General features: G+C 38.5%; 1 protein-coding gene across 6 annotated transcripts in view; it reads right to left on the reverse strand.

Annotated features, from left to right (window-relative positions):
• The window catches only part of atp8a1 (ATPase phospholipid transporting 8A1), a 121,929-nt gene that overhangs the window by 77,820 nt on the left and 30,893 nt on the right, over positions 1–13,216 (reverse strand). For 2 of the 6 annotated variants that reach the window (XM_066648822.1, XM_066648819.1), the window contains exons 4-11: positions 12,504–12,602; positions 10,006–10,051; positions 9,706–9,746; positions 6,231–6,304; positions 4,522–4,591; positions 4,188–4,315; positions 3,080–3,191; positions 2,028–2,193 (exon numbers count right to left, since the gene is read on the reverse strand). In XM_066648822.1, the coding sequence (XP_066504919.1) occupies positions 2,028–2,193; positions 3,080–3,191; positions 4,188–4,315; positions 4,522–4,591; positions 6,231–6,304; positions 9,706–9,746; positions 10,006–10,051; positions 12,504–12,602 (736 nt within the window). Of the gene's footprint in view, positions 1–2,027; positions 2,194–3,079; positions 3,192–4,187; positions 4,316–4,521; positions 4,592–6,230; positions 6,305–7,181; positions 7,256–9,705; positions 9,747–10,005; positions 10,052–12,503; positions 12,603–13,216 lie in introns of those variants that run through there. The other 4 variants (XM_066648821.1, XM_066648820.1, XM_066648824.1 and 1 more) reach the window with 2 other exon arrangements.

Consider the following 13,216-nt stretch of genomic DNA (forward strand, 5'->3'; position numbering starts at 1 on the left):
TGGGTCAGCATTTTTCATGACACTTATCAACATTTATGGCCAGTGTGCTGAATAAAATGCTACCTGTTATTTTCATGACTTGGCCTTCAACATGGAGGGGGTCAGTGCTGGAGGTTGCATGAATGCATGCTAATTAATAGCTGCATAAAGCAGCATGAGTTCATTAGGAGACGCCTGGGAAAAACGTCAGGGGCAAGACTGATGACAGGAATAACACAGGGCTGAAGGTCAAATGAATAATTTATGATGAATAATTGCTCATCCTCCTGCTGTATGAGCTAATTCCTCTATGGTAAAAGCAGTGTGAATATCTACACTTTAAGCATCCTGTGCACTTCTCACTTAAACAAAAAAGGGGATTATTCTAAAAGTCAATGGTGAAAACTGTACACAAATGAATCAAAACTAAATCCAAACTAAATACCTAACTAATGCCATGTCTCTCATAAATAAACATGCAGATATTAACAATGTGCATCTTAAGTCATGTTGCCAGTATATTTTACATAATACGTAATGCCACCCCTCTCTTTTCTGGTCAGGATATTGAAAATAAACAGGATTAGACAAAGTCTCACTCCTTTAAACGAATACAATCACTCTTCAAATGGAGGCTTGAATTATGACTGCACCATTCCCTTCCAAGCTATGATCACTACATTAGACTCAGGCTGTTGACTTGACTTCATAAAGCACAGCAGCAAATCAGAAAAGCAAGGCGGTGCTCAGAAAGCTGAGCTGAGTGAGAAGTCTCTCCTCCTCTCACTTCGCACCACAGATGGGCAGGGAACAGCACAGGTCATAAAACAAGCTACAGTTGATTTGAACACAAACAACCTTTCTCATACAGGCCCAAAGAAATAAAGAGTAATGAATGCGGTGACGCGTTAATCAATTTGCAAGCAGCTCAGTGTCTGCACTGTGGCAAGCTGTGTAACTGATATGTTCCTTTAACACTTTTTTGTTGTTTAACAAATACAGGCATTAGTCTTCTAAACTATAGTCAGCCTACTGTCTTTGAAAAGTGTTCATACAGCTTCAAAATGCAGCAATTCAACCAGGTCAGTCAGTGGCAGTAAAACAAAAGGCATTCCAGCACACAGGAGCAGTAGCTGCAGGAGGAAGAGGAGGAAGAGCAGGACGAGGCATTTACAAAATGTCAGTGTTCGTCCCTTAGGCTCTTCTGCTAAGTAGGAAAAATGTATCATGACTACTCTTAGAAAAGGCCCTGCAAGTGCTGCTTACTCCTCTACCTCATGTGAATGTTTGAGGGAGGAAAAGGCATCACAAACATGGAGGATAGAAAGAGAGACAGAGAGAGAGAGAGAGAGAGAGAGAGAGAAAGAGAGAGAGAGAGACAGAGTAAAACAACAGGCAAAAGGTTAGGGCCAAATACTTGCAAAAAGCTTAACGCGTCACAAGGATGGTGATAGAGGGATAAACATGGCTCAGATCAGGCACTATGAGGGTCTATACAGTCACAGAGCTGGAGGGCAAAAACCTATCACTTGGTCCCTGGTGTGTGCCGTCTTCTGCAATCACCCTCACAAAGTAGGGCAACCGCATTACGGCCTGGGTTTGCTCAGCAAAGCCTGAGCCTCAGCTAGGGATTAGTAAGAAGGGCTGATTCACACATGGCCAGGGCTTTTAAATGGTTGTTACCTGGAGCTGTTAAAAAACAAAAACAAAACACGACAAACAAAGAAAAGAAACAAAAGAAACCAAACAGAACATTAGAAAGGAAACAGATAACAAAAACTTCAGCAGCGTTGCGATACTCAACCATTTTCACATACAAAACAGGTGTGTATGCATGTCAACAGGTTTTTTATCTTACAGGGAAATACTCTATTTCCCACTTTTTAACAAATATTCACATGTGTTGCCAATGCATATTTGTTTACATATAGCGAACACAAAGGAAACACTGACATTAATGCAGGTAAATAAAATGCAACCAATGATCAAGCAGAGACAGAAACAGGTGGAGGGTACAGCATTAGGAGGATGACCGGTGAGACCCTTACAGTTGAGGTCCATGTACCAGGCGTCATTTCCATACTGGTACTTCCAGATGGTCTGCCCGATAGAGCACACCAATGAGATGGCCAGCAGGCAGCCGAACAGAACCAGGATCTGAAAGTTAGTGATGCGCTCCACGTTGGACAGCTTTAAGGGAGGTCTTGTAGAGTTCTGCAGAAAGGACACGTGACAATTTAATAAAGTATGTATGCTGCTTGTACATAGGTTAGAGTCTGGCTAGTGAAGCATAGCATTCATGGCTTTAACACTTTGGAGCTGTAGGTTGGATAAGCTATAACCAAAGTAAGCTAACACTTGATATTAACTGTTTAACTGATATTAGAATTTTCTTATCCAAGATTACTTTGTTGTGTAGATAGAAGAAGTTTTTGTGGGGAGCCATGGCCTTGAGGTTAGAAACACGAGCTTGAGGCCAGAGGGTTGCCAGTTCAACTCCCAGGACTGACAAGAAAAAAGTTCATTCTTGGCTGAATTTAACTTGCTCAAGGCACCTAAACTTCAAACTGCTCCCAGAACACAGAGGTGGTTGGCAGCCCTCTGCTGCAGTTGCATGTGTTCACTGCCCCTAGTGTGTGTGAAGAATTGCTCATTAGTGCATGCGTGTGTTTTCACTGACACGGATGGGTTAAATACAGAGACGCAATTCCCCTAAGGGGATCAATAAACATGTTTCTTCTTCTTCTTATCTTGTTGTTGTATGTTTTTAAGTGCCAGTTTGCTTAATGGGCAATAAAATTTTATCTATTATGAAATTAAATCTGAAAAATTCTGAAAAGTACAAGATTGTTGTGAACCTGTTGCTCTGCATACTTTGTTTGCTCCTGATGAGTGTGAAACAAGGAGGTCATTTTAAATGTTATATTTATAGACAGATGTATATATGTTGCACATGCACAAAGACAAAATCTAAGCAGTTAACTACTCCCTGCTTTAGCATCAACTGCCTTTAAGAAGAACTAGCTTAACTTTTGCTCACAAAATCTCATGCTTTTCAGGCAGTGAAGATGCTTAAATCCCATTTGAAGATTAGACTCACCTGCATAAGCTTAGTGTCATGTCCAGTGTAAACCACAATGCCATGCACCCACTGTGTGTTCCTCAGCTGGGCTCCTCTCAGCAGGATCTGATCTGGACCTAGTGGCACTGTGCTGGATTAAAAAAATACACATTAATTATTATAGAATCTTGACAAATTCTACAGTTTATCATCAGAAGTATGGCTGCTTATCAAAAGGCAAATCATTAAATGTTCTAGCATGGCATGTTTCATTCATTCATTCAATCATTAATAACCAGTTTTCAGTGCAGAGCCAACAAGGAATCACTGGGTGCAAGGCAGGAAAACACCCAGGGCACAAGTGACAAGTCCATCACAGGGCATCACATATTCATGCACACACTCACACATTCATTGTGGGCTGTTTCACACAGCCAAACAAGTGTATTTGGATCACGGGGGGAAACTGAAGCACCTCAAGAATTTCACACAGACACAGGGAGAACACAACAAATTCCTCACCAACAGTGACACGAGGTGAGAACTCGGAAGGAGAGTTGCATATTTGTAAATTTTCATAAAACAACAGTTTTAAACAGGAAAACTAAATGAAAAGTCTTAAAATATGGTACATATTATTAATACAATGAGGTCATTAATGTTTGTAGTGGGTTGTTTTTGGGGGTGTGTTCTTGTGTAAGTGTGTTATGTTCAGGATTCAAATGTAAAATTCTGAAATTAGGAGTTTTGTTTGTGAACACCAAGGATATACTTGTGTAACATTCTGGGAACAAAACCCAAATTCACTGCACAAAGAAGCAATACCTCATGCTGAAACATGTCAGCAAAAAAAACACACACAAAAACACCTGCAAGCATCTTTACAAGTATCACAAGTGCACAAATATAGTACAGTGTTTTTTGTTCATAATTCATAGTAAAAAATATGCCGCACCTACTGCATTTCTCTTCTTAACCAAACATTTACAGTCTGATGTTGGAGGGCTAGTTTTGGATGTTTTGATGACCAGTGCCCCTCCAACTCATAGCAAATGGTCTGTTATTAATCAACAGTTCACAGTTCTTCTGTCCCACAGCATAATGCTTTTAGACATGTAGTGTTGACACAATCATTTTGTGACCTCACCTATGCCCATCCAGTCGAATATTGCCCACAAACTCATACAGATGTCTGTTAGGACTCTCACACTCCATTCTGCCAGACAGACGCGTCAGGCTCTCAATGTCTTTGATCTCAGAGGTGATCTGCAGGCCCTAAAAACAGCACACATGTGTTATATATCTGTGTAACATAAAACTACATAATATGTAGCAATTTGCTCACCATAGATCACCAAGTTGTCCATTTAAAATCACAACACAAATCAGAAGCTTTGCATTAATGCAATAAATGTAAATGCATCTGTAAATCCTGATCCAATTTAGTAAGAGGCAATATGTAACAGCAAGCCAATACTTACCTGTCTAATTTTTAAATTTGTTTCTCCATCCAGGTTTGAGGTTTCTATGTAACACATGCCTTGAGGTTCACTACGGTGAAATAAACAGCAAAATTAGAAAAATATACATTTTTCCAACATTCATTAAAAACACACACACATGATTTACTGATATGATTCCATATCTTTTGGGTGTGTTAGAGAAAAATAGAGTAGTAACATATCACAGAGATTTGAAAATTGTCTAGAGCTTAAAAAGAACAATTTTAAAATTGAATGGTATAAAATGTGGGTTAGTCAAACAGATCAATACAAGCCTAACAACCAAAGATGCCATTTTCTGATACACACAGAGCTTCATATTCCACCCATAAGAATGTACAGACAGCTCATTTCTAATTTACACACATTTCTAGCTTATTGCTTTCTTAATGTGTAATTTCAAACGTCTCCATACATCTGAGGACAATATTACCTTGTTTAAACAGAATGCTGACATCTTTGTTTATTTTAATGTTTTGTATTGAGCTGTTTTTTTCTTGATGCAACATAGGGAAAGTGGAGCACACTGGCACAGCACACAGATGGGGAGTTAACAGTGAAACAGTACATGCAAAAGAAGAGAAAAAACTACAGAACAATCAAACTGCTTTTGTTTTCTGCCCAACAAGCTAACAAATAATGTCACACTCAACTAATACTCTATTTAACTTCCTAAAACCCTGCTTAAATAGAACATTAAAGGACATCAATAACAATTGATCTCTCCTGTTTCTATAGCTCATGAACATATCTACTTTACAAAGTGTATATGATGGTTTAGTATATATATTCACATCATTTACAGTTATCTACTTTGTGTCAAGACAATATGCAACAGCATTAAGAATGCTGCTCAGTGTGTTAATTGAGTGATGTAACAACATGCAGTGTGTCACTCAAAGTGCTCCAGCTGAAGCCATGCACTGATCCAGTTCATACCATTTACAGACTTCATTCATTCACAGGCCCCTTCTGTAGCTGTGAAGTACTCTGAGCTAAAGGCTCATACATATAAAACACACAAGCCAAAAACACACTAAAAAAAACCCCTTTGTTTTCATTTAAGCCAAGATTTTTGAGTCTACATAAAAAATCCTAATTAAAAGCAGACCCAAACTAATCCAACCATGCTCTGTCCAGATTTTTTCATAGCAACGTTTGCCAGGTTGAAAAAATCTTTACAGGATTTTTGAAAAAATCATATTAAACCTGTAGGACAAAATACACACACTTGCTTTGCATATATAAGGTCATCTGTGTTTAGGATGTGTTGTTTTCTGTTTCAGAAACAAACTAACACAAGTGGCAAAAAGTTATTGTAATTTCAAATCGAACTAGTTACAATTTGCCACAACATTTATCGGCTTTGTAAACTTTTACCAAATTTTAAAACACAGAGCTACAATCTGACTGAATGGGAATTTCTCCAACATTCTGTCAAGATTTTCTGATCTGGTCATTTCTGTACCATGTGTGAGTGGAGCATGTATAGTTCAATTTCTCTCTACACAATATCCAGATGCTAAACTAAATAAACTGACTAAACACTGACAGATCTGCAGTAGCGGCAAGGCAATACTAGCACAGGAAGCTCAAGGCCAAAAGTAAAGAACAAAGTGAAAACAGCCTCCACCTGTGCACTGCTCACACCCCACCCCTTGCTCATGCAGCCCACTGCTGTTCCTGACCTGGATGACAGTATGATGAGGTCAGCCGGGAGGTGATCTCCGTTGGAAGCTTTGACTACCTCCCCTATCGCCACCTTAAAATTACCCAGCAGTCCCAACGCACAGGGGCGAGGGCGTAGTGGATGTGGAGGTGTTGACCAAACACAGAGGGAGCAGGGGAAGGATGAAGGGAGGGTAATAAAATAAAGAGGGAAAAAATGGACCAAAGGGAAAGAGCACATAGACCCAAACCAGGAAGAGAGACACACAGAAACACACACACATTTAAGTTCTACACAGGAAGAAACACAATGTCAGACCCCATGTTCAATACACAAAAGCCATCTGTGCCAGGCCAATCAAAACAAACACGTGCCAGTCTAATGGAGAAAAGCTGTTATACAGCTACTGAAAATGAATCACAGATGCTAATATGAAGCTGTACAAGATCATTTTCACACTGGAGCTAGCAGCAATAACTAACTTGGCCAGATTTACACCTGGTTGACAGATGAATTTTGTGAATGAAAAGGAGAAACTCAGAACAGAGGTAAAACCTGAAAGTATTAATCAGTGTCAGAGCACCATCTGAAGGAAGTGGGGCTTTAAACAGTGCAGTCTGCACTTGTTTATTAACTGCAGTTAATTAAACATTTTATAACTTTACCTTATGTTGAAGTTCACGATAAATGAACCAATAAAGATAGTCTAAAAGTTCTCGGCTTATAGTTTTATTATTTTAAACTTAGGAGTGTTTTTCCTCTCCTACAGCACATTTAAAAAAATATATTTTCTAGATGTTTTGCTGTAACAGGTAAACTGCACTATTAACAGATTTATTTCTCTGCTATTTTCACTGAATTTCAGCTTTACATTTTGATGTTCTGTGCCTCACTTCCTTTTGTGCGGTGTGAGAGTATGAAAGAGGGGAGCTCAAATTTCTTATTATGCCAGTGAAGTGTTCATCTCTACCTGGAGGACAGCAGTATAGCATCTGCAGGAACGTAATCTTTGCCATTTATTTTAACTATATCCCCCACCACTACCTGTAAGAAGCAGACTAGTTATCAATTCAGTGTTATATTAAACTGTTGAGTGAATTTAATGTTGCCTAAAAAGGAAAAAAAATATCAGAAATATTAAAATTCATAATGCAGCCTGGCTAATGTCAGACAAAATCTGAGTTTGTTCCTAACACTGAAGGGAGTACCTGGAATTTTTGTGCTGACTGCCATATAAAACAGAAGTAGGGTGTTTTTCATGACATTGTGAATAAATATATTTCTCAGGTAAGATTTACAGCCAATCATTTCATTTAACAGCTGGGGAAAGAAAAAACAAAGCTGCTACCCAGCTTCTGAAGTATGAATCAAACAAAGGATGGATATAATATGCCTTCTGTGTTTAATAAAAAACAGCTGCACTGTTTATCCTGTCACAGTTCAGTGTTTTACTTTGTGGTTAAATTGAGAAGTAAGTAATGGGAAGTTCAGCTCTACAGATTGGTACATTTACACCAAAGCTTGAATGCAGACACAAAGGTAGCCAAGCTGAAGTAAAACACATTTCAATCTTTTTTCCTTCCACAGCCTAGAACAGAATCACACTAGAGGCAAAGTAGCAAAGCTCAGATTAGATTCCTGAATCTCATTCTGGGATTCACACTACTTTTCATCATTTCACATTGTTCTCTCCTCTAATCTATATTATCAATATACTGCTTCAGCTAATATGATGTTATAAAGGACACACTTAATGTTTAACAGAACAGACCATGACAGTAAATTCGGACAATACAAATAAAATGCCAGTCAAATCACTAGTCAATGGTATTCAGATCCTCTCACTTGCACTTAATTATTTAGAGCAATGCATTTTCAATACATTAATTACACTGCTCTTTATGAATAATCAAGTAAGATATTGCATTTCCAGGTACATCACTGTCTGTTTGGCCACCACATACAAGTAGATGCATCATTAATATTGTACAACCTGAGCAAAAGAAGAATTGAAGAAGGACAGAGTGAGATTACAGAGATTAATATACTACCTCTGCAATATTAAATTACAATCTTAAGTCAAATAGTAAATACATTTAAAATATAAGTTATAAGAACATGATTAGATTAGATTTTGACATACACTTTTGAGTATTTAAAGCAACTGTATTAGTCCAACAAAGTACTTGCTACTTTGTTGCAACAAAAATAAATTCACCACATGAGACCAAGTGTTCCCAGGTCACTCCATCTGAAGCAGCATGCAGACTGAGGGGAACTCTGTATGACCAATTTTCATTCTTGACTTCTGTTTCAAACCTGACCAGATGCAGGTTTCTCCTACTACAACTGACTCACTCTTCTTTCTTTGCAGGCCATCAGGCCCATGAAGCTCACCTACAAATCCAAGAATGGACCAGCCCCTCCTTACAGGATGGCAATTGTCAAAAACAAATTCATACCTTGAGTGCTTCAGGCTTCAAGTATGACTCAAGAATGGCTTGAAGAATCATCTTTCAACTGGTGTGGAAAACAATTCTGTTGTGGATTCCAGACAGAGGAACAAACTTCCAATGGCTGTCCAACCTGCAGCTTTATGCATATACCTTATATAAAAACAATCATTCACCTTGCACTCATCTAAACACCTTGAATTGGCTAAATGTACTGAAATGTGTTTTTCTTCCCAAGGTACAGGCATTTATTGTGGTCTGGTATTGCATGCTTATTTGGTATTTCTCTTCAGGGTACGACACAGACTCTTACATTTATCTGTGCATTAGTTCAAAGATATTTGGACTCTAATCTTATTTCTACTGTTGAGGCTGCATTCTCTGAAGAAGATGACAAAGCACTTTTGTAAGTTGCTCTGGATTAATGAGCCAGAAGCCATAAATGTAAAATTAGATAAAAATGTAAATGTAAAGGGGTACTCCTGCCAAAATGAAAAGGTAACCATTACTAACACGCCCATAATGGTGCCACACTGAGCAAGATTTGCTAGATTTAAGCCTAGGAATACTTTGACTTAAAATGTGTCTTGAAGATGTGAAGATATACTGAAAATCTATAAGTCACTAGAGGCTGATACTGGAGCACTGGCTGCTCCAGTATCAGAAAGAAGGCAAACAGCCATGTACAGGAAGCTATATATTTTGTGTACATTCCTTAGTGTCCACATCTGTAGATTTCTTTAGCACCCATGGTTTGTAAAACAGAATGATGGGCATGATAGGTCTTTTAGTGAGTGAATATTTATTGATGAACTCAATAAAATTTATTGATTAACTCACTAAAAGAATATAAAAATTTGAATTATGTCATGATTAGTCTGGAATGATATTACTATACTTCTAACCAGACAAATACAGAGGAGAATGATCCCTCTCTCTTTCTCTCTGAAATTCTTCCCATTCTTCTGCTTCCTGTCTCTCTGACTTGCTATTTAACAGAAGGGTTGCTGGTGTGATGTACTATCTGCTGAGATGCTGTACCTTCTCCCAGTGTACAATCTCCCAGGCACCATTTCTCAGCACTGAGAGAGTGAGAGAGAGGGAAAGAAAGAGAGAGAGAGAGAGAGAGAGAGAGAGAGAAGGAGAGAGAGAGACAGAGAGAGAGAGAAGGAGAGAGAGAGACAGAGAGAGAGAGAGAGAGAGAGAGAGAAAGAGAGAGAGAGAGAGAGAGAGAGAGAGATATGGAGGAAGACATGTTTAGTATATATCTCCTTAGTACTGACTCCCAGTAAAATAACAAGCAATTACATCACCTAGTGACACTAAAATAAAATTCATTACCTTGGGTCTCTTTCTTGTTGACAACACTATCAGCTTTATGGCGTTTCTGGAAACACAAGATAAGAACAGGTCTAAATACAACCAAAGTATTTTATATAGAGCAATTATGAACAAAAAAAGAGGGAGAGAAACAAAATATATTGGCTGCCTCTTTAGCTTATTATCTTGAGGCTGCGTACTTGTGTAACTTCACCTATGCTGGGAGTGACGTAAAAGTCACATGAATTCCAATTTGGCTGTTCAGACAGAGTCGCGTTGCCACAGATCATATATGGATCAGATTTCAATACCACATACGAAAGTGGTCCAAACCTGATTTCAATAAGTCAGATTAAATATGATTTGTGCTGGACACAACTGTGTCACATTTGACAAAACAATCGGATTTGGGCCACTTTTACCTGCTGTGTGTTATAAGTTTTTTATAAATGCATTATGGTTAATTAGTTGACATGTAGATCATGGTAGAAAGAGATGATAAAATAATAACTCCAAAAGCAGCAGGTATCAATGCTTTAAATTGGGTAACTTTTGTGAACTGTAACAATATAATACATTTTCTAGATAAGAGAATACAATGTGATACAATGCACTGTCAGAAATCCCATGAATGAGCATACTGAGATCATTAAACAACAATTTGTTTTTTGAGGTGGGGTGTGTGATAATTTACTATGGCAGTTTGCATGATTCCATTATTTATTAGCTACAGCAGCCTTCTCTGGTGCAGAGAAAACTAAGCAAACACATTTATTATTTCTCCTTTAAACACCATTCAGGAGCACTTTTCTTTGAGAAGTGAAGGCTGGTAGCTATAGCTTTGTTAAGGTGTTTGTTTGGTTGGTATGGTTTTGGCCTCACAGTGAGCTCCACACTCTCTCCCCCTCACTCTCTGTTTCTCTAGGATTTGAGAGGTTTCTAATTACCACAGGTTGCCATGGGAGCATCTTTCTCTCGCTCTCTGTCTCACTCTTCAGACTCTCTCTCCTTCTCAGTGGTATGGACTCTCAGCCCCCTGACTGTTACTGCAGGGCTTAATGAATTGCTAGCTCTCATCACGTGGTGTCTCCACTGACTGCACAAGAGAAGCTAAAAAGTTAGCCACACTTTCATAGTCCATTCATCTTTTCCCAACACCATTGCAGTGCTGAAATCTCTCTTTCTCCCTTCCACTTTTTCCTTCTTTTAGTCACTTGTTTCCCTGTTTTTAATCTCTCTCACTGCATATATTATTTTTCAATGCTGCGCTCTGTGCTCCTTGTCCTCCACTATCCAGCTCCCTCTTTCGAACTAAAATTAGGATGTGTGTTCACACCTAACAAGACAATTTATCCAGCTATCCTATCGCTCTTAATGTTCTTAAACTCAGATTCATGAAAAAGTTGTAAGTAACAAAAAATACAGAAAAGAAAAATGACAAGACATGCTTCTATTTCACTTCCACAGAAACAGAGATTAGAGGGATACAACGGACCAACATCTTCCAGGCATATGCTTATACATAAGCCTATTCTAAACCTCCATTAGTAACAAAATGCAATGTCTTCTTTTGACTCAATCTTATGGAAACACAGGATTGCAGCAATCTTTATTATGAACCATGAAAAAAAAAATCATGGTTTTAACAAAAGTTGAGTATGTAATATTCATCCAAATTAGAGTTAGAGATGGAACCAATCTAATAATAATTATTGGGCTGACACAAGCATAACAAATTTAACACAAGAAGAAAGTGGGTGGCTAAACCCTGGTTTACTCCCTAATGCCCTTTAGTGCCAGTAAGACATGACCTAATAGGCCCATCCTGCCCATCAGAGGAGGCTAAAAAGAGCTGTGTTGGCACACTGACCACAGGATCCGGAAGGGAGTTATCGAATATCCATCCAGAGGGATCCAGAGCAGAGAAAGGCTCAGCTCAGTGTCACTTTGCTACTGAAGATCCTCAGGGGTCAGATGCCTCACCCTGAACATGCTATTTTATGAAAATTTTACAAGAGCCTTGAATGTATTGGCAACACTAATGAGATGAAAATATACACTGATCGTTGCCTTGTAGTCCCTCACAGTCTTCTCCAAGCAAATCGAGAAGATCAAAAAGATGGTATTAAGGCTTTAGTACAAAAGGCCTTGTACTTTTTCATTTGCTGGCTATCAAAGAGTGAAGCGATGTCTTCAAAAGTCAAAGCCTAAAACCTTGGTCACAATAAGTGCATTTGAACAATCTGTTAGATGTTTGGTTTTTGTAGAAATAAATATGCCAACAATTAAAACATTATATTAAAATATATATCATTATATAAATAATGGAGCAGCATTTGTATTTACTTAACACACCATATGCTTTACAATCAGAATATTATGGCAATAGAAAAATAACTTTTCTTATCTCAACCCTACAATACACCCAGAAGTGATTAAAGTCAGACAGAAACATGCTAAGGGAATGACCTAATGCTTTGTGTTAGTGTATTCTATCTTAAGATAAAGTATAGCCTCACCAGGTCTTCTATCACCTCCTTCACTGCTGCCACCACAAGGATGAAGAGCAGCGGCACCAGAGTGGTCCATCGACCCGTTGGAGAAACATCTGGAATTTGCTAAAATAAAACACAGAAACGCATACATACTTGCTCATTATACAGTACTTTGTTTCTGGTAGGTTGGGAGCTGAAGATAAATGTCTAGTTTGAGATCCAATGCAAGAAGTATAAAGAAAAGATATCAAAGTTTGTAACCACTTTCTTGCTCCTGTAATTCATATGGAAATCCAGGAACAGAGAATGATCCAACATGCTAGGCTATCTTTTGTATATAGATGCCCATTTTGCATACAGACATCCCTCTGTGAGGTGTCTTGTGTACATTTCTAGTCTTCAGGTCCTTGAAGGGGAATGACAGATTGTGTTCTTCATGATGGACTTCAGGAGCTTCTCCATGCTTCTCCTTGAGGCTGTGTGTGTTTGTGTCTGTGTGTGATGATTTGTCAATAGGAGGCTAGAAGAATACCCAAGGGCAGGCCGTTAACCATTAAACTGGCAGACAGGAGCAAAGATGTGTGAGTAAGAGTCAGCAATAAGCACATATAACATCACTCTTCTCCTCCACACAGCTGAGCTTTTCTGGACTCTTCTCTAAATTGTTCAACAGTACACTATGCTCTGCTTTAATACGCTGTAGTCTACAGGTTGTTTAGTAAAATTTGATTTGAACA

Source organism: Hoplias malabaricus, chromosome 17, assembly GCF_029633855.1.
Source record: "Hoplias malabaricus isolate fHopMal1 chromosome 17, fHopMal1.hap1, whole genome shotgun sequence".
NCBI lineage: Eukaryota > Metazoa > Chordata > Actinopteri > Characiformes > Erythrinidae > Hoplias > Hoplias malabaricus.